Source organism: Canis aureus, chromosome 8 (assembly GCF_053574225.1).
Source record: "Canis aureus isolate CA01 chromosome 8, VMU_Caureus_v.1.0, whole genome shotgun sequence".
Lineage (NCBI taxonomy): Eukaryota > Metazoa > Chordata > Mammalia > Carnivora > Canidae > Canis > Canis aureus.
Window position 1 is genome coordinate 62,913,080 of NC_135618.1, and position 15,757 is coordinate 62,928,836.

Below are 15,757 nucleotides of genomic sequence, written 5' to 3' on the forward strand. Positions count from 1 at the left end.
AGGGCAGCCCCCGTAGCTTAGCGGTTTAGCACCGCCTTCGGCCCAAGGTGTGATCCTGGAGACCCAGGATCGAGTCCCATGTCAGGCTCTCTACATGGAGCCTGCTTCTCCCTCTGCCTATGTCTCTGCCTCTCTCTCTAACTGTATCTTTCATGAATAAATAAATAAAATCTTAAAAAAAAAAAGAATTAGAAAACCCCAAAAGATAAATACAGAACCCCAGCCCCATCCTGGCCCACCCAGCCTGCATGCAAAGATTTCTTTCAGCAGAGAGGGGGTGGATAGCAGAGCAAAGAACAGAAAGTTAAAGATGAAGTCAACTGCTTTCTAGGAGACACCCAAAGGCAAGCAGGAACAAAGGATGCTCCAAATCGAGAGCCAACACCGGGAAGATGCTCTCCAAACCTGCTGAGCAACACAGGAGGAAAGGTCTCCTAACCGTGAAGGAGCAGCAGCCATGCTGGAGGCCCAAGTGGTGGCCCCAAGAGGGATCCCTGCTGGCTGTGTGACCCCGGGCAGGTTACTTTACCTTTCTGAACATAGGTCTATCCATCTTCAGGTAAGGAAGGGACCAAGGGCACAGGACCTCTCGTCCTGATCTAGGATTCTGTTTCCAAAAATAAAAGTGGCCTAAAGATCTACCTGCTATGATGAGAGGAACAATGCGGAGAATAAGCCCAGTGAGGCCAGGCCCCCAGACTGAGGATACATGTGAGTCCAGGGTCGAGTCCAGGGTCCCTGAGACAGAAGCACAGGGGAGCTCCAGGAGAGTCAGGACAGATGTGTCCTAAGGGCCCAGGGGCCAGGCGTGTGGTTCCAAGGCCATGCTTGAGACTGGGTTTTATTCCCAGTATGATCATAAGCCATGGGAGGACCAGAGCAGAAGCAGCACAGGGTCCTATGTGTCAATTTGTCTTAAAGAGAGATGGGTACCAAATGTCTATCCTGGTGTTTATAACAAGAATCAAAAATGACCCAAATCTCCCAACAGTAGGGAAATGATGCCAGTGCCACACAGGACAGTACCAGGCAGTCATCACTCCAGCGCCACAGAGGGAGTGCTTTCAAGAAGGTGCACAAGGACACAAGGCATCAGATGAAGGCTGCAACCCACACATGTGCGCCCACCATAAGTCTGTATAACGACATTGAAAACCTAAGAAAGTGAACAGAAAGGACCCCCTGAGAGCAGTTACCACCCAGTGCTGGGACCGTGACAGAACTGGTTTCTATTTATACTGCTTTGTAAAGGACGGTCCTCCTTACAATTAAGAACAAAGTTCTACAGCCACCTCATTCTACTCTATTGTCAAGAAAAACAAATATTTATGAACATGAATTGTTATTTATCTGGGACAATGTCTTCTCCCTACTGATAATGCCAGGAGCACGTAGGCATTATCGCCTGCAGGAGATATGCACATGGATGTCCCCACTGCAGGAAAGCACCTGCACTCACAGCAGCCCACCTTGGGCTCGGCACTATGACCCACAACAGGACCAACCATCACAGCACAAGAACATGGAGCAATAAGCAGCTGGTGTGGGAGCCATATTGGAGAGCAGGTAAGAGTTTGGGGTGCAGAGGGGCTCCTGGAAGGCTCTGTGGGAAGACAGGTCTCAGAGAAAGCCTAAATGATAATGCGTCCTCCAAGAGAAGAGGGCATGTGGCGCTGGCACTCAGGTCACATTGACACTGAGCGTAGGCTGGGGAGCTCTGGCCATGACTCCCTGACCTCATGGGATCCAGCTGCCACCAGAAGCAGCTCACTCCAGCCACATGGAGAAGCCACATAGGGAAACCCATGCCAGCCTCCTGGATGTCAAAAAGGTATCTCTGGGTGAACAAAGTCAGCCTGGATGTCCCATCCCCAAGTAGCATCTGGGGGACTGCAGCCACCAGTTGCCCTGACCACCTACAGAATCATGCAGAGGCTACTGCTGGTGCCTAGGACAACATGGAAAGGGCTACAGAGGCAGAGTCCATGGCTAAGGGGCACCTGTCAGCCCCACAAAGAAACATGTGGGGATCCCTGGGTGGCGCAGCGGTCTGGCGCCTGCCTTTGGCCCAGGGCACGATCCTGGAGACCCGGGATCGAATCCCACGTCGGGCTCCCTGCATGGAGCCTGCTTCTCCCTCTGCCTGTGTCTCTGCCTCTCTCTCTATCTGTGTGTGACTATCATAAATAAAAATTAAAAAAAAAAAAAAAGAAAGAAAGAAACATGTGGTCACAACACCAACGCTTGGTCACAAGACCAACAGGCAGAGTTAGTGCTCAGAGACTCCATGAGAGTGAGCCCTTGGGAGGCTGCAGCAAAGAAGGTTCTAGAAGAGACAAGAATGGAGACAAGAGCTGCTGATGAGGATTTTAAACATGTGACTGCAGGGGAGCATGGGACATGGGACAGGACTGGTGAGACCAGGGAAGTGCTCTGGAGACAGATGGGGAGCAGGGAGACGCGGATGACAAGAACTGGGGTCCAGGTTAGATGCAGAGTAGACAGGGTGTCATTCGCAAATGAATGGGAATAGGGAACAGGGCCAGGCACTCAGTATAGACAGGCAGGCTGGCTGCCCCAGGGTAGTCCCCTCGCAACAATCCCAAGGCCTCAGCTGGAACAGGTACCTTGCCGACCCAGGCCAAGACTAAGCACCGGCTCTGAAGGGCGGCTACAGTCAGAGGCTGCATCTGAGGGCTGGGCCAGAAAAGAAGGGGAGAATTCTGACAATAAGCTTGACAACCCAACAGTAAACTGAGGGGCGGCAGTGGCACACAGCACCAAGCAGACCAACCCTCCTAGATCACTACCCCACCATATAGGTCCCAGCAGAGTGACAGGGGCCAACGGTCACCTGAGGTCATAGCCCCAGGACTGGCACCAGGCTGGAAGGACAGTCTGTGTGCGGTCGAACCAGAACTAGAGTGCGTGCAAAGGCACCATGTGCGCACACACGTACCTGCACAGATACTACAATGTCGCACCCAGAGCACCTGGTGACAGGTTTAATCCACTCTGGGCCACAGAAACCACCTGAGGAGAACAGCAGAGGATCCACTGCTGGGTCACCTCTCTGGGTCTCTAGGAAGAGTCCCTCCCATAGCCCAGGCACCCCCGCCAACAGCCAGCCCATGGAAGAGGCTACTAGGAGGCAGAGACACTAGGAGAGACCACGTGTGTGATGAACAGGATGTGTGACCATGAACCTTCAGCAGGCAGGTTCCTGTGGCAGCACCCTTTACAAACCAGTCTTTTTCCAACCAACACCACCACAAGAAGCAAACTAAAATCACACTGACTGACTTGGGCAGGTGCTGGGCCGGGCAGGTCTATGGCCAAGCAGCCATGTTTGGATCTGGCTATAGCCGCTTACCGGCCCTGTGTCCTCAAGAACATCAACCCCTCCTCACCTTCATGCCCTCGTCCATAAAAGGGGCTTGACAACAGCCATCACCTCAAAGGTAGACAGGGTCCCATGGGCAGACACACGTGAAGCGCCTGAACCAGCAACAGTGCCCAGCTCCCCATTGTCAGAGCTCTGCAGGCCTTCCTCCCTCCCAGACCTCTGCCAGACAGCATGAGGGGCACAGGGGACAAACATGACTTGCCACTGCAGAACAACGTCTGAACTGCAGAAATGGGCCCTGAGTCTGCAAAGGGTGGGGCCTGTCAGTGGGAAGATCCCACCTCAGGCCTGAGGCCCTGGGTCCCCTGAGAATACCCATGCTTCTGCAGGGAAAGTATTTCACTGGGAAAAGGGATAAGCACAACATGCATCGTGCTTCCCCAAGGAGAAAGTGAGACCACACAGACCCTCATGGGCAGGGGGTTGCAGCTCCCTTGTCAGGGGTGGGCAGCTCCACAGGACAAATGAAGGAGTGAGCAGGACTGACAACCCAGGGACAGAAGGCCCACTGGCGGGCCCACATTCCTCTCAGCCCTGCTGTCCCCTGGGCAGACTATGGATGAGGCCAACCTGTATATGCTAGTCTGCATGCATGGAGGGCCTTGGGCCACAGACACAGCACCCACCAGCGTGCCAGGTCATTTTCAGAGGAACCTCTTCTCTCGTTTATTAAGTACGTTTACAGAATACAAAGTGTGAATAGTCAAACTGGAGGATTTGCTATGAAAATCAGCAAGCCTTTGCCCCTTCCATTGGTCTCCTGCAGCAAACACTCTGAATTATATGAGCCAGTATATTCTCCAGACAACATGCTTATATCACTACCTTGCTGGATTTCGTTTGGGGCATTACCCACGGTTTCCCATGATGGAGCATGACAATCCAGCTTCCACATGTATGTGCACACACAAACACAAACACACACATGCACATGAATCAGGCATGCACTCCCTCTCTCCCTCCCCAGATACCAGCAATGACTCCCAGGCCCTGCCTCATCAACAGGCAGTAGTGACACCAAACCACAGGTAGACGCTCATTCATACCACTATCTTCCCCCTTCTCACGCTGCTTTGTGTTTCCCCTCACTCACTCAGTTTTCAGGGTACTTATTTCTAATCCCATCCTGAGTTCTCTGAACCCACACACCCTCCCCAGGCATCCAGATGCAGGCAGCTGCCCATCAACCACTCGAGAACCTTCCCTTCCCTGTGCAGGCTCCCATACCTCTGGCTCCAACCACCAGCGTCCCTGGGCCCCATGCCCAAATCCTCACTTTCTCCTTGTTTTCTCAAGAACGCATCCTCCAGCAGCTTTCTGGAAAGGGATGTGACAGGATACGGATTTTGAAAGTCTGCAAATCCCAAAATACCTTCAGTCTGCCCCCGCACTGGACTCAGTTTGACTGGGAATAGAATTCCAGGAGGAAAACTATTTTCCTGCCAAGTCCAGAACACACGCGCTCTGCTAGGCTCCAATGTCGCTGTTAGTTAGGAGCCTGAAGCCATTCCCGTCCCTGATTTGTAGGTAACGTACTTCCATCCTATGGAACACTGTGGCGATGGCCCCTTGGTCCAAGCACCCCTTGCCTCTGAATATCGTCCACACACATGGCCCTCTGCGTGCTTTTCTCGCCTGCTCCTATCGTTCCTTTCCAATCGTTAGAGTGATTTTTTTCGCACCCACTCTCACAGCTGCCATTCCCCAGAACTGCTCTTGTTCACTGCATGTTCTTCCGACAGAGTCTTTCCTCCTTCCGGGTTAAAGTTTCCACGCTCCTCAGAGAATATTTGTGAGGAGCCTTCTCCTGTGGTCTGCGTTTCCTCCCAGTTGCTTCAAACCACATGCTGTCCTAGTCTCCATCTTTCAGGCTGGAGCCTCTACTCAGATGCCATGCACTCTGGGGGAGGAGCTGGGGTGCATGGGCTCAGGGGCCCTCCTGCCTCGGGGACCAGGGGGCACCAAGGCCAGCTGCATTGGCCCCAATTCTGCCCAAGTGCACTGGGTCCTGCTCACTGGGAGGCACCCCACCCTCGAAAATAGGCCTGGTTGAACATCCACCACATAAACACACTTCATGTGCTGCGCTGAGGGTGGGCAGCCAACCCCACTGCCTTGATGAAGAGGATGGAGGCTCTGCCGGCCTCAAAAGACCCATCCAAGGCCCCTCCTTCCCTGCCTCCACCACTGCCACTCCAGATGTACAGATGCCGTGCTTTCTGGAAAGGCAAGAGGCATACATCCAGATGGCTTGGCCTTTATTGCTGCCTGCTGGCATTCTGTTCTCAGGTAGGCTGTGTCCACCAACAACTCTGCCAACACCTCGTCCAGCCTCCCAACAATGCTGTCACTTCCTTTTACCTTGTCCCTATTCTTGGGGACTCTGCCTTTCACAGTCTTTGCTGCTATTGTGTTGGGCCTCAGAAGCAAACAAGCAGATATGTCAATCTACCTTCTCTTGCACTGTTGTGCTCTCCACACTCCAGAATGTGCAGCTGCCACTCGGCCGTGCTCCCAGGCTGGTATAATGGCAGCTCAGGTAAGATGCATAGGGAGCCCACAGAGCTCAGGGGTGCTGCCCACAAAGAGCGGTCAGCCCTGGCTGTGCCCATGGTCACCTGAAAGCATGCAAAAACCAAACAAAAGCACGCAAAAACCAAACCAAAAACAAAACCCAAACAAGGAAAAATAGAGGATATAAAGGGGGAAATAGATGAAATAGAAAAAAATACCATACAATCAACAGAATCAAAACTAGTCATTTAAAAAGGCTGATAAAGTTGATAGACATCTAGAGATGCTGAGGAAGAAAAAAAAAGAGAAGGGACAAACACCAACATCGAGAAGGAAGAACAAATCTCATCACTACAGATCCCACATATACCATGAAAATCAAACCACAATTATACTCTCTAACTCCATCTGTGCTGTCACAACACACAAGCTTTCCTCCTTCCTTGTGGCTGAAGAACATGCCATTGTACATACCCCACACCTTCTGCCCGCATTCAGTGTCAGCGGGAACTGGGGCAGCTTCCACAATCTGGCTGCAACAAACACAGGTAGCATGTACACTTTCCAGTCAGTGCTTTACTTTTCCTTGGGTAAACACCCAGGACTGGAGTAAAAGACTCTTACATACAGAGAACTGGCAGCGGCCACAGAGGAGGGGGTGGAGAGGTGGGGGGAACAGGTCACGGGGACTGAGAGCGCACAGGTCATGATGAACACATGGATGTATGCAAGCCCTGAATCACTACTGACACATCAAAATCACCTAACTCTATGTCCGCTACACTGGGATACTGAGAAGTAAATACGTGCACACATACCTCTAAGAAGCCAAAAGTCTGAGGACAGAAATGACACTCCTGAGACGGCTGCCTCTGGTTGGAAGGACTGGACGTCTGGCTACTTCCTAGGCAGCAGCTCCTCACTCCTTACTCCAGATGTGAAGGGGCCCCCTCATGGTCTTTGGTATCCCAGGAAATCCTTTCTCTCCTTTAAACTTTCTATATTTAGAAAATTAGCATCTATTTAAAAAATACACAAATCTATAACTAAAGTCATACTTAACAGTGAAATATTGAATGTTTTCCCCGAAGACTGTAAACAAAAGTGAGTTATCACCACTACTGTTCAGAAGGTACTGGAGGCCCTCGCCAGTTAACAATCCAAGGGAAGAAATAAAAGGAAAGAGATCAAAAGGAAGAAATGAACTGTGTGTTTATTTGTACACAGCACTATTATTCACATAGGAAATCCTATAGAATCTAAAAAAAAATTCACCAGGACTAAGAGGAGATTTAGCTGAGTGCAAGATACAAAGTCAATGTACAAAAAAAGTATATTATGTCTCTTACATACTAACTAGCAGCAAATACTAGAAAGTGAAATCTTTAAAAGTTTTACTCAAAATAGCACCAAACTATAAAAATATTGAGGATTCCATTTGTCCAAAGGTATGTAAGGCCTCCTCACAGAAAGAAACACCCTGGAAATAACTGTTCGGTGAGTTTTCTGGCAAGAATTGTCAAACCAGAAGAGAAGAGCTGCCCAGAATTCTTCATTGTGAATCTGTATTAAGTCCAATGTTATGGAGAAGGACTCTGGAAACCATGTGCTTCCATAGCCTGAGGAGATCTGTCAGTGCCCCCGTGTCCCATAAAGTTCTCCCCTCAGGAGAAACACTCATCACAAATCCCCTTTGAAGTATGCCGAGTCCTCGGTGTCAGAGTCCCACAGACACTGTGCCTCGTGCTGGGCAGTGACGAGGCAGCGCTAAGTGCCCCACAGTCAGCTGTGATGGGAGCTGCTCAGGAGCCACAGCAGTGCCTCTTCTCCACAAGTCCAGCACCTTCCAGGCCCATGGCTCCCAGGCTTGCCCATGGAGTTTCACAAAAATAAAGACAGCAGAGCTCCATTCCAGGCTTACAAAATCTCTTCACTGTGTGGTCTTTGGTACATTTCCAGAATATTCTGTCTCAGAATTATTATTTGTTACACCTCAAGGGGGTTTTCTCTCTGTAACAATCATGTTCACTCATTTTGATGAGTCAGCTGTTAATACCCACTGACTTCTCTGCAAATAGGATTAATCGTTATCCTTACAGAGATCTCGTCTCATTTTTTAACACTGCCTTTCCATCTCTGCCACAGAAACAATCCAATGTCCTCCTCTGCTACATTATTCTTACTTATAATAACTGCATCAGATGTTTCACATTTGAGAATTACCAGCAGTAAGTAAGACAGAGCCATGAAACCTGTCCTCCGCGGGCAGTCTGTCTCCCTCTGAGACATGCCTGGAAGCTGTCTGCGCACCCCAGGTCAGAGCTCGTGTCTCCCCCAGAGAAGGACAGTCTCCAGCTCACGGAGAAGTACTGAGCCAATTCTTGGCTCCTGAGGGCACAAAGGGTACAGGCCTCTGAAGTGACACCTTCAGATACATCAGTAAACTGAGTCAGGATTTCCTCATTTTCAGTCAAGAGCAAATGATTTCAGACTTCAGCTAGCCCCAAATGTCACAGGGTAAGAATTAATTACACAGAACTAATGAACTAAAGAGGGACATTTAATCGAGATTATTTGCAGATGTTGGTTCAAAGTTCTACTTTCTCAGTACTTAAGGATGATACTCTCTTCATAACCTCTCTAACCTACAGCAATTTAGTGAACATGGCTTTGATCAGAAATGAAATTTGCAAATGGTATCTGACCCTCCTGACCTCCCAGAATTCAGAAATTCTTACTGAGTCTTCTTACTTTTCATGGCAATAGGGATATTTGTGTAGGTTCTACAAGAACCTCTCTGCTTTTTTAAGAGCCCAGAACTGGACCACCAAACCACCAATGCCCTGCCTACAGCATCTCTATCTTAGAACAAAGCTCAGATGACAAGGGTGGTAGACCACTCGTAAGGGTCAAAGGACGACTGTACCTTGACAGGCAATGCCAACAAGCACCGGGAACACACCTCAGTCCCTGGCTTACAGGTTGTAATGCCACTCTCAAGAATGCCAGGAGATGAAGGATATCTGGGGGACCTTGAGAAGAGAGGAGTCCACTCAAATTAATAGGTAGGGCAGGTGAAACCTAGTGGAGGAATATACTAGGCTCGGGTTCCCAACCTACAGAGAGCAAATAGCCTGTAAACGTCCAATCTGATATTTCTTATCTAAGTTTCTGCAGAACTTAACTTTGTGCCTGGTTATAAGCACATGGCCCTAGGGCTTCACAAAGCCAGAGAGAAGGGCCTCTGTGTTATACTAATACTCTGAGTATAACCCACATCAACTATCAGGTTGAACGTAGCTACTGACACCAGCCTAAAATAATCAGCTTTCTTTGAGACTGCTATCATTGCAAAGAAGGAGGCAAAGTGAAAATCTTCAATGAGAAAAGGGAAAAAGGGAACTTGGTATGCGGTCTCCCTATCCCTCAAGGCTCATTCTCACTCCTGTCATCTTTGAGCTACGGTACACACTGCTATGTGGAAGAAAACAATAACGCAAATACCACCCACAGAAATATGCCTTCTATCCTGTGAACACACGGCTTACTACCCTGTGGACACTAACAGTTTCCTAGGGCTGCCTTCCTTGTGCAAAGTAATCCCTGTTTACCATCACTGCAGCTTCAAAACACAAAAACAGCAACAGGAACTGTGTGCACCTTGAGAGCAGGGGACACAGACCAGCATGCTCACAGCACTGTTAACCTCCACCGCCCAGCTCCCAGCACCTATCTGCTCCTCTTGAATAAGCACTGGGACAAGATGAACTCAAATTTGTTTTCCAAATTTGCTGTAATGAGATCCCCCATTGAAAATAAATAGATGGTACTTGAAATTCTCCTTTGGACCAGTTTTGAGACCTTACTGGTTCCTCCATTAATTAATACTTGACACCTCCAGATGAATAAATACAACCTACAAGATCCCTCTGTTTAAAATTACAAAACACTGCTACAAAAAATGAAATGAATGGAGAGATACACCATGAACCGGAAGGATCAATGTTGTTAGATGTCAATTCTTTTCAAATGATCCATAAACTCACACAAACTCAATTAAAAAAAAAAGTCACAACAGGGTTTTGAGCAGCTGCTGATGATCTACTTCTAAAATGTACACTGAAAAGCAAGAAAAACTTTAACAGCCAACAATCTTAAGAAAGGAAACAAGGTCGCCTGGGTGGCACAGTTGAATGAGCCTCCAACTCTTGATCTCAGCTCAGATCCTGATCTCAGGGGTCATGAGTTCAGGCACGACAATGGGCTCCACACTGGGCATGGGAGTGCACTAGAATGAATGAATGAATGAATGAATGAGAGAGAGAGAGAGAGAGAGAGAGAGAAAGAGAGAAAATAAAGACAAACAGACAGACAAATGTGGGAGATCTGCACTACTCCCCTTCCAGACTTACACAGACCCCCAGTGATCAAGAACGGGTCCTGGACACAGACTAACGCATGCACACCACCTTTATCTATTCACAGTAACAGTGCGGGGAAAGAATGACTTGTTCAAACCCAGTGTTCAACTTGGTCAAAGTCTGGGTTAAAACACAGAACCTTGGCTCTAGCCTCAGGCCACACACAAGACAGATCACACAGCCACACATAAATGATTAAACAGAAAGCTTCTAGAAGAAAACACAGGAAAATTAATTTTCAGGCACAAAGCAGCAGGACACTCTTTAAAGCACAAAATCACTCACCATAAAGGAAAAAAAAGAAAACAATAAATTAGATTTCATCAAAATCAAAAAGCACCCCCAAGTGTACACTAAGACATCAGAGACATCACAGCTGTGACCAACTGCTACTATTTCCAAATAAGAAAGGCCTGACGAGGCTGTCAAGAGAGTGAGTGACAAGGACAGGAGCTTGTCCATGCAGTACCAACAATGGGAAGGTGATGAGAGAGCAGACAAGACTACACCTCAGGATGACCATCTCCAGAAGACTGTTCAGAGCCAGCATGAGGGGACACCCCAATGTCTGGGACACCACCCCTGGGTCTGCACCTGCCCAATTCAACCCTGGGCCTGAGAGCCACACTTGTGTCTGCCTGTCTGTTAGCATTTCCTGTATACAAACCACACCTCCTGCACAGTTAGGTCCACATCCCCTCCCATGCATGTGCCTTCTGTGCCCAATCCTTGCAGCATTGAGAGGGCCACTATGCAGCAGAGGTGCAAGCTGTCCTCTCTCTGCTCTCCTTCCTCTCTCTGCTCTCCTTCCTCTGGGCAGGTGGCCACAAAGGACCTGTCTTCCCGCACAGACCCTCCCTTCCAACTGCTCTGATCCATGGCCGGGCTCATCTAAGGCATTTTCCCTTCAGCTACGGTACTTTCCAACTACAGAATTTCTATTTGGTCCTTTTCTATCATTTCTGGTATGTTAATATTCTCTAGTTTTATTGCTGGTTTTCCCTGTGTTTGAGTTACGATTTCTTTGCGTGTCTTATAATTGTGAGAATGGGACATTTCTTTCTTTCTTTTCTCTTTTTCTTTTTTTTACAGATTTGATTTATTTATTTGAGAGAGAAAGAAAGTGTGAGAGCACAAGCAAGGGAAGCAGAGCATGAGCAGGAGGAGAAGCAGAGGCAGAGGGAGCAGAAGACTCCCCGCTGAGCAGGGAGCAGACGTGGGACTCCATTCCAGGACCCTGAGATCATGACCTGAGCTAAAGGCAGACGCTTCACTGACTGAGCCCCTCAGGTGCCCCAGAACAGGACACTTCAAATGCTATCATGCAGCAATTCTAAGCACCTCAGTCCCTATACCACCGAGAGGTTGCTGCTGGCTACTGTGTATTTTGCTGTTTATGTCTTCCGTGACTCTTCTGAACTACTCCTGCCACATATGTACCTTTGTTATGCGCAACACTGAAGTGTGCTCAGCTTAGCCACAGGAGATACAAATGGACATCAGTAAGCTCACGCTCCACACCCCCAAAGACAGCTACAGTCACAAAGAGGCAGGTACAATGCTGGGTAGGAATTGAAGAAGCTGAAACCCCCACGCACAACCAGTGGGAATGGGAAATGCTATAGCCACTGTGCACGACAATCTGGCAGTTCCAAACAAAGTGAAATAAAGAAATGCCCTATGACCCAGCAACTCCATCCTAGGTATTTACCAAAGATGACTAAAGACACACATCCACGTAAAAATCTGTACAAGAGGGATCCCTGGGTGGCACAGCGGTTTGGCGCCTGCCTTTGGCCCAGGGCGCGATCCTGGAGACCCGGGATCGAATCCCACATCGGACTCCTGGTGCATGGAGCCTGCTTCTCCCTCTGCCTGTGTCTCTGCCTCTCTCTCTCTCTATCTCTGTGACTATCATAAATAAATAAATTTTTAAAAAATCTGTACAAGAATGCTCAGAACACTGCTATTCACAACAGCCCAAACTGGCAACCACCCAAACATCTATCAACTGATGAATGGACAAACAAAATGTGGTACATCCATCCAACAGGGTACCATTTACTCATAAAAAGTCATCAAGAACAGAGTCGTGCTCCAACACAGACAAACTTCACAAAGATGATGCCAAGTGGAAGAAACCAGACACAAACGCACCATGTGGTCTGACTCCATTCACATGAACTATCTGGAGCAGGCAAATACATACTGAGAGAAAGCAGACTTGTGGGTGCAGAGGCCAGGGAAAAGAGAATGGGATGTGGCTACGAAGAGATACAGGATTCCTTCTGAGTGTCATGAAAATGTTCTGCAATCAGGGGCTACAGTTGCACGATCTTGATAATATCCTGCACAGCACTGAATTAAACTCCTTAATCTAGTCAATTTTATGGAACATGAATTATATTCTAACAATTAAATGAAAACCAAGCCATGGACTAGGCAAAAATATTGGCAAGACGTATACAGTCGCCCCATGAGCAGCACAGGATGAGCTGCTTGGGTCCCCTCAAATGCACATTATTTTCAATACCTACAGTAAAATGCTATATGTGAACTTCCTCCTCTTTATGATTTTCTTAATAACATTTTCTTTTTTCCAGCTCACTTTATCGCAAGAATACAGCATACAATATATTTAACATATAAAACATGGTCATCAACTATGTTATCAGTAAGGCAGTCAACAGTTAAGTTTTTGAAGAGTCAAAATTACGTGCGGATTTTTTACTGGGGGAGGGGGGAACATCAGCACCCCTAGCCCCTGTAATGTTTTGAGGGTCAACCCCCACAGACTGTGCTAGGGTGGCTGTCGTGAAAAGGGCACTTTGGTGGAGATGACTTTACCAGAGACAACAGCTGACAGCAGCCACTCACGCCAGGTGTCCGGCACAGGTCTCACCAGTGGGTAAAACACACTTCTCACCTCATAGAAAACCGCCCAGAGCGCTTGCTGCCAGTGATAATCTAAAGCTTCCAGGTGCAAATTGGGACTTTTAAAAATTTATTATCTGCCACTATAAGCTTTATAAATCCCTTTTTTAAAAGACTTTTCAGCATCTGTTGGTGATTTTTTTTTATAACACATAATAACCATGGTAAGGTTTAAAAGATCTGCATGACTCTGTGAACCAATATTTTTCAAATGACCAAAATGTATGGTGTTCCATAACCATGTGTGGATAACATGTCCACTCAAAGAACAAGACAAATCAATGAGTTTTAGTGCAGAAGTTTGCACAGAACAACAGGTTGAAAAGTCACTGATGGGGCTTCAGGTTCCACAATATGGCAGGCCACTGACATAGCATCACTGCAGAAGAACTCACATTGCTAAGATGACAATACGAACCAAAGTAATCTATAAATTCAGTGTAGTCCCTGTCAAAATTCCCATAATGTTTTTTGCAAAAACAGAAGTCAATCCTAAAACTCTTATGAAATCTCAAGGGACCCAGAATAGCCAAAACAATATTGGGGTGTGGGGGAGATCACAGTGGGAAGGTCCACACTTTCCCATTTGACAGCTTATTACAAAGCCACAAAAATCAAAACAAAGTGGCACTGGCATAAAAAACAGACACACACACTGTGCACCTTTGTGGAATAGAACAGGGAGCCCAGAAATAAACCCTTGCACGTATGGGTCAAATGATTCTCAGCACAACTCCCAAGACCATTCAGTGGGGAAAGACAGTCTTTCCAAGAAATGGTGTGGGGACACTGGACATCTACATGAAAGGAAGGATTCTGGACCCTTACTTAAGATCATATACAAAAATAAATCAAAATGGATCAAAGGCCTACATGTAGAAGCTAAAACTATAAGACTTAGAGGGAAACACAGGAGGGATAGCTTGTAGACCCTGGCCTTGGTGATGACTTCTTGGGGATGACATCAAAGCACAGGCAACAAAGGGAAACAGAGAAGTTGGAATCAGCTAAAATTCAACACTTCTGTACGTAGGACTCTAGCAGGAGAGCAGATGGGAGAAAGTACCTGCAGATCACATTACCTGATAAGGTCTAGCACCTAGATACATAAAGAATCCTCACAACTCAACATCAAGAAAACAAATCTGGGCAGCCCGGGTGGCTCAGCGGTTTACCGCCGCCTTCAGCCCAGGGTGTGATCCTGGAGACCCAGGATTGAGTCCCATGTCGGGCTCCCTGCATGGAGCCTGCTTGTCTCTCTGCCTGTGTCTCTGTCCCTCTCTCTCTGTGTGTGTCTTTCATGAATAAACAAAATATTAAAAAAAGAAAACAAATAACCTAAGAAATGACAAAGGACTGAACAAATATGTCCTCAGAGACACTCAAACAGCCAAGAAGTACATGAAAAGACACTCACCATCACTGAGCAGTAGGAACTTGGAGATCAAAACCACAATGAGATGCCACTTCACCACCATTAGGGTGCTTACTATCAAAACAAACAAACAAAAAAACTAACAAAAAAGTGAAATAAGTAAAAACAAACAAATACTAGGTGTTAGCAAGAAAGTAGAAAATTGGAACTCTGTGCTCTGCTGGTGGGAATATAAAATGGGGCAGAAACTGAGGGACACACTATGGTGATCTGTCAAAAAAAAAGTAAACAGAGAATTACCATGGGATCCAGCAATCCCACTGCTGCGTATAGACCCAAAGAACTGACAGTGGAGTCTGCAAGAGGCATGTATACGCCCATGTTCAAAGCAGCATTATTCACAACAGCCAAAAGGTAGAAGGAGAACCCAAGTGTCCATTGTCAGAGGAACAAACAAGTTGCGGTCTACAAACAATGCATTCTTCTTTAGCCTTAAAAAGGAAGGAGATTCTGGCACCTGCTACCACAGGGGTGAATCACAAAGACAGTAGGCTCAGTAAAATAAGCCAGTGCCAGTGTCCAAAGGACAAACACTATATGATTATTTCACTTGTCCAAGGTCCCCAGAGTTGTCCAAGCCATGGGGACAGAGAGGAGACGGTGGTGCCATGAACGGGGGGAGGGAAAGAAGGGTAAGGGTTTGATGGGGACAGAGTTCTGGGTTTGGGAAGTTGAGGAAGTCCTGGAGACAGTGGTGATGGCTGCACAACAATGTGAATGCCAGAGAACTGTAGGCTTTAAAATGGTTAAAACGGTACATTTTATGTTATGTGTATTTTACCACAATAAAAAAAAAAAAAGATGAAAAACTATAACTTGTCTGGGAATTGTACCAAAGAATACCCACAACTCTCTGAAAACACTGTTAAATTATGTTCCCCCTGGCTGTAGGGAAACAGGTGCTTGCACACCCAGGTGGCAGGATGTACACTCCTGCGGCCCCAGCTGAGGCCTGCACAATAGCTAACAGAAGCATACGTACACATAACAAACGTATATGATTACATTAATTGTAAAGTATATAGAATCTTAATCACAAAATCCTAC

At 47.3% G+C, this 15,757-nt stretch overlaps 1 protein-coding gene across 6 annotated transcripts in view; it reads right to left on the reverse strand.

The window, feature by feature from the left end:
• Window positions 1–15,757, reverse strand: part of MAD1L1 (mitotic arrest deficient 1 like 1) — a 346,832-nt gene that overhangs the window by 292,112 nt on the left and 38,963 nt on the right. Inside the window, exon 1 of one of the 6 annotated variants that reach the window (XM_077907545.1) lies at window positions 4,634–4,683. The exons of the other annotated variants lie outside the window; for them this stretch is intronic. Coding sequence (XP_077763671.1) covers window positions 4,634–4,668 — 35 coding nt within the window. The 5' untranslated portion in view covers window positions 4,669–4,683. Of the gene's footprint in view, window positions 1–4,633; window positions 4,684–15,757 lie in introns of those variants that run through there. 6 annotated transcript variants of the gene reach the window in all.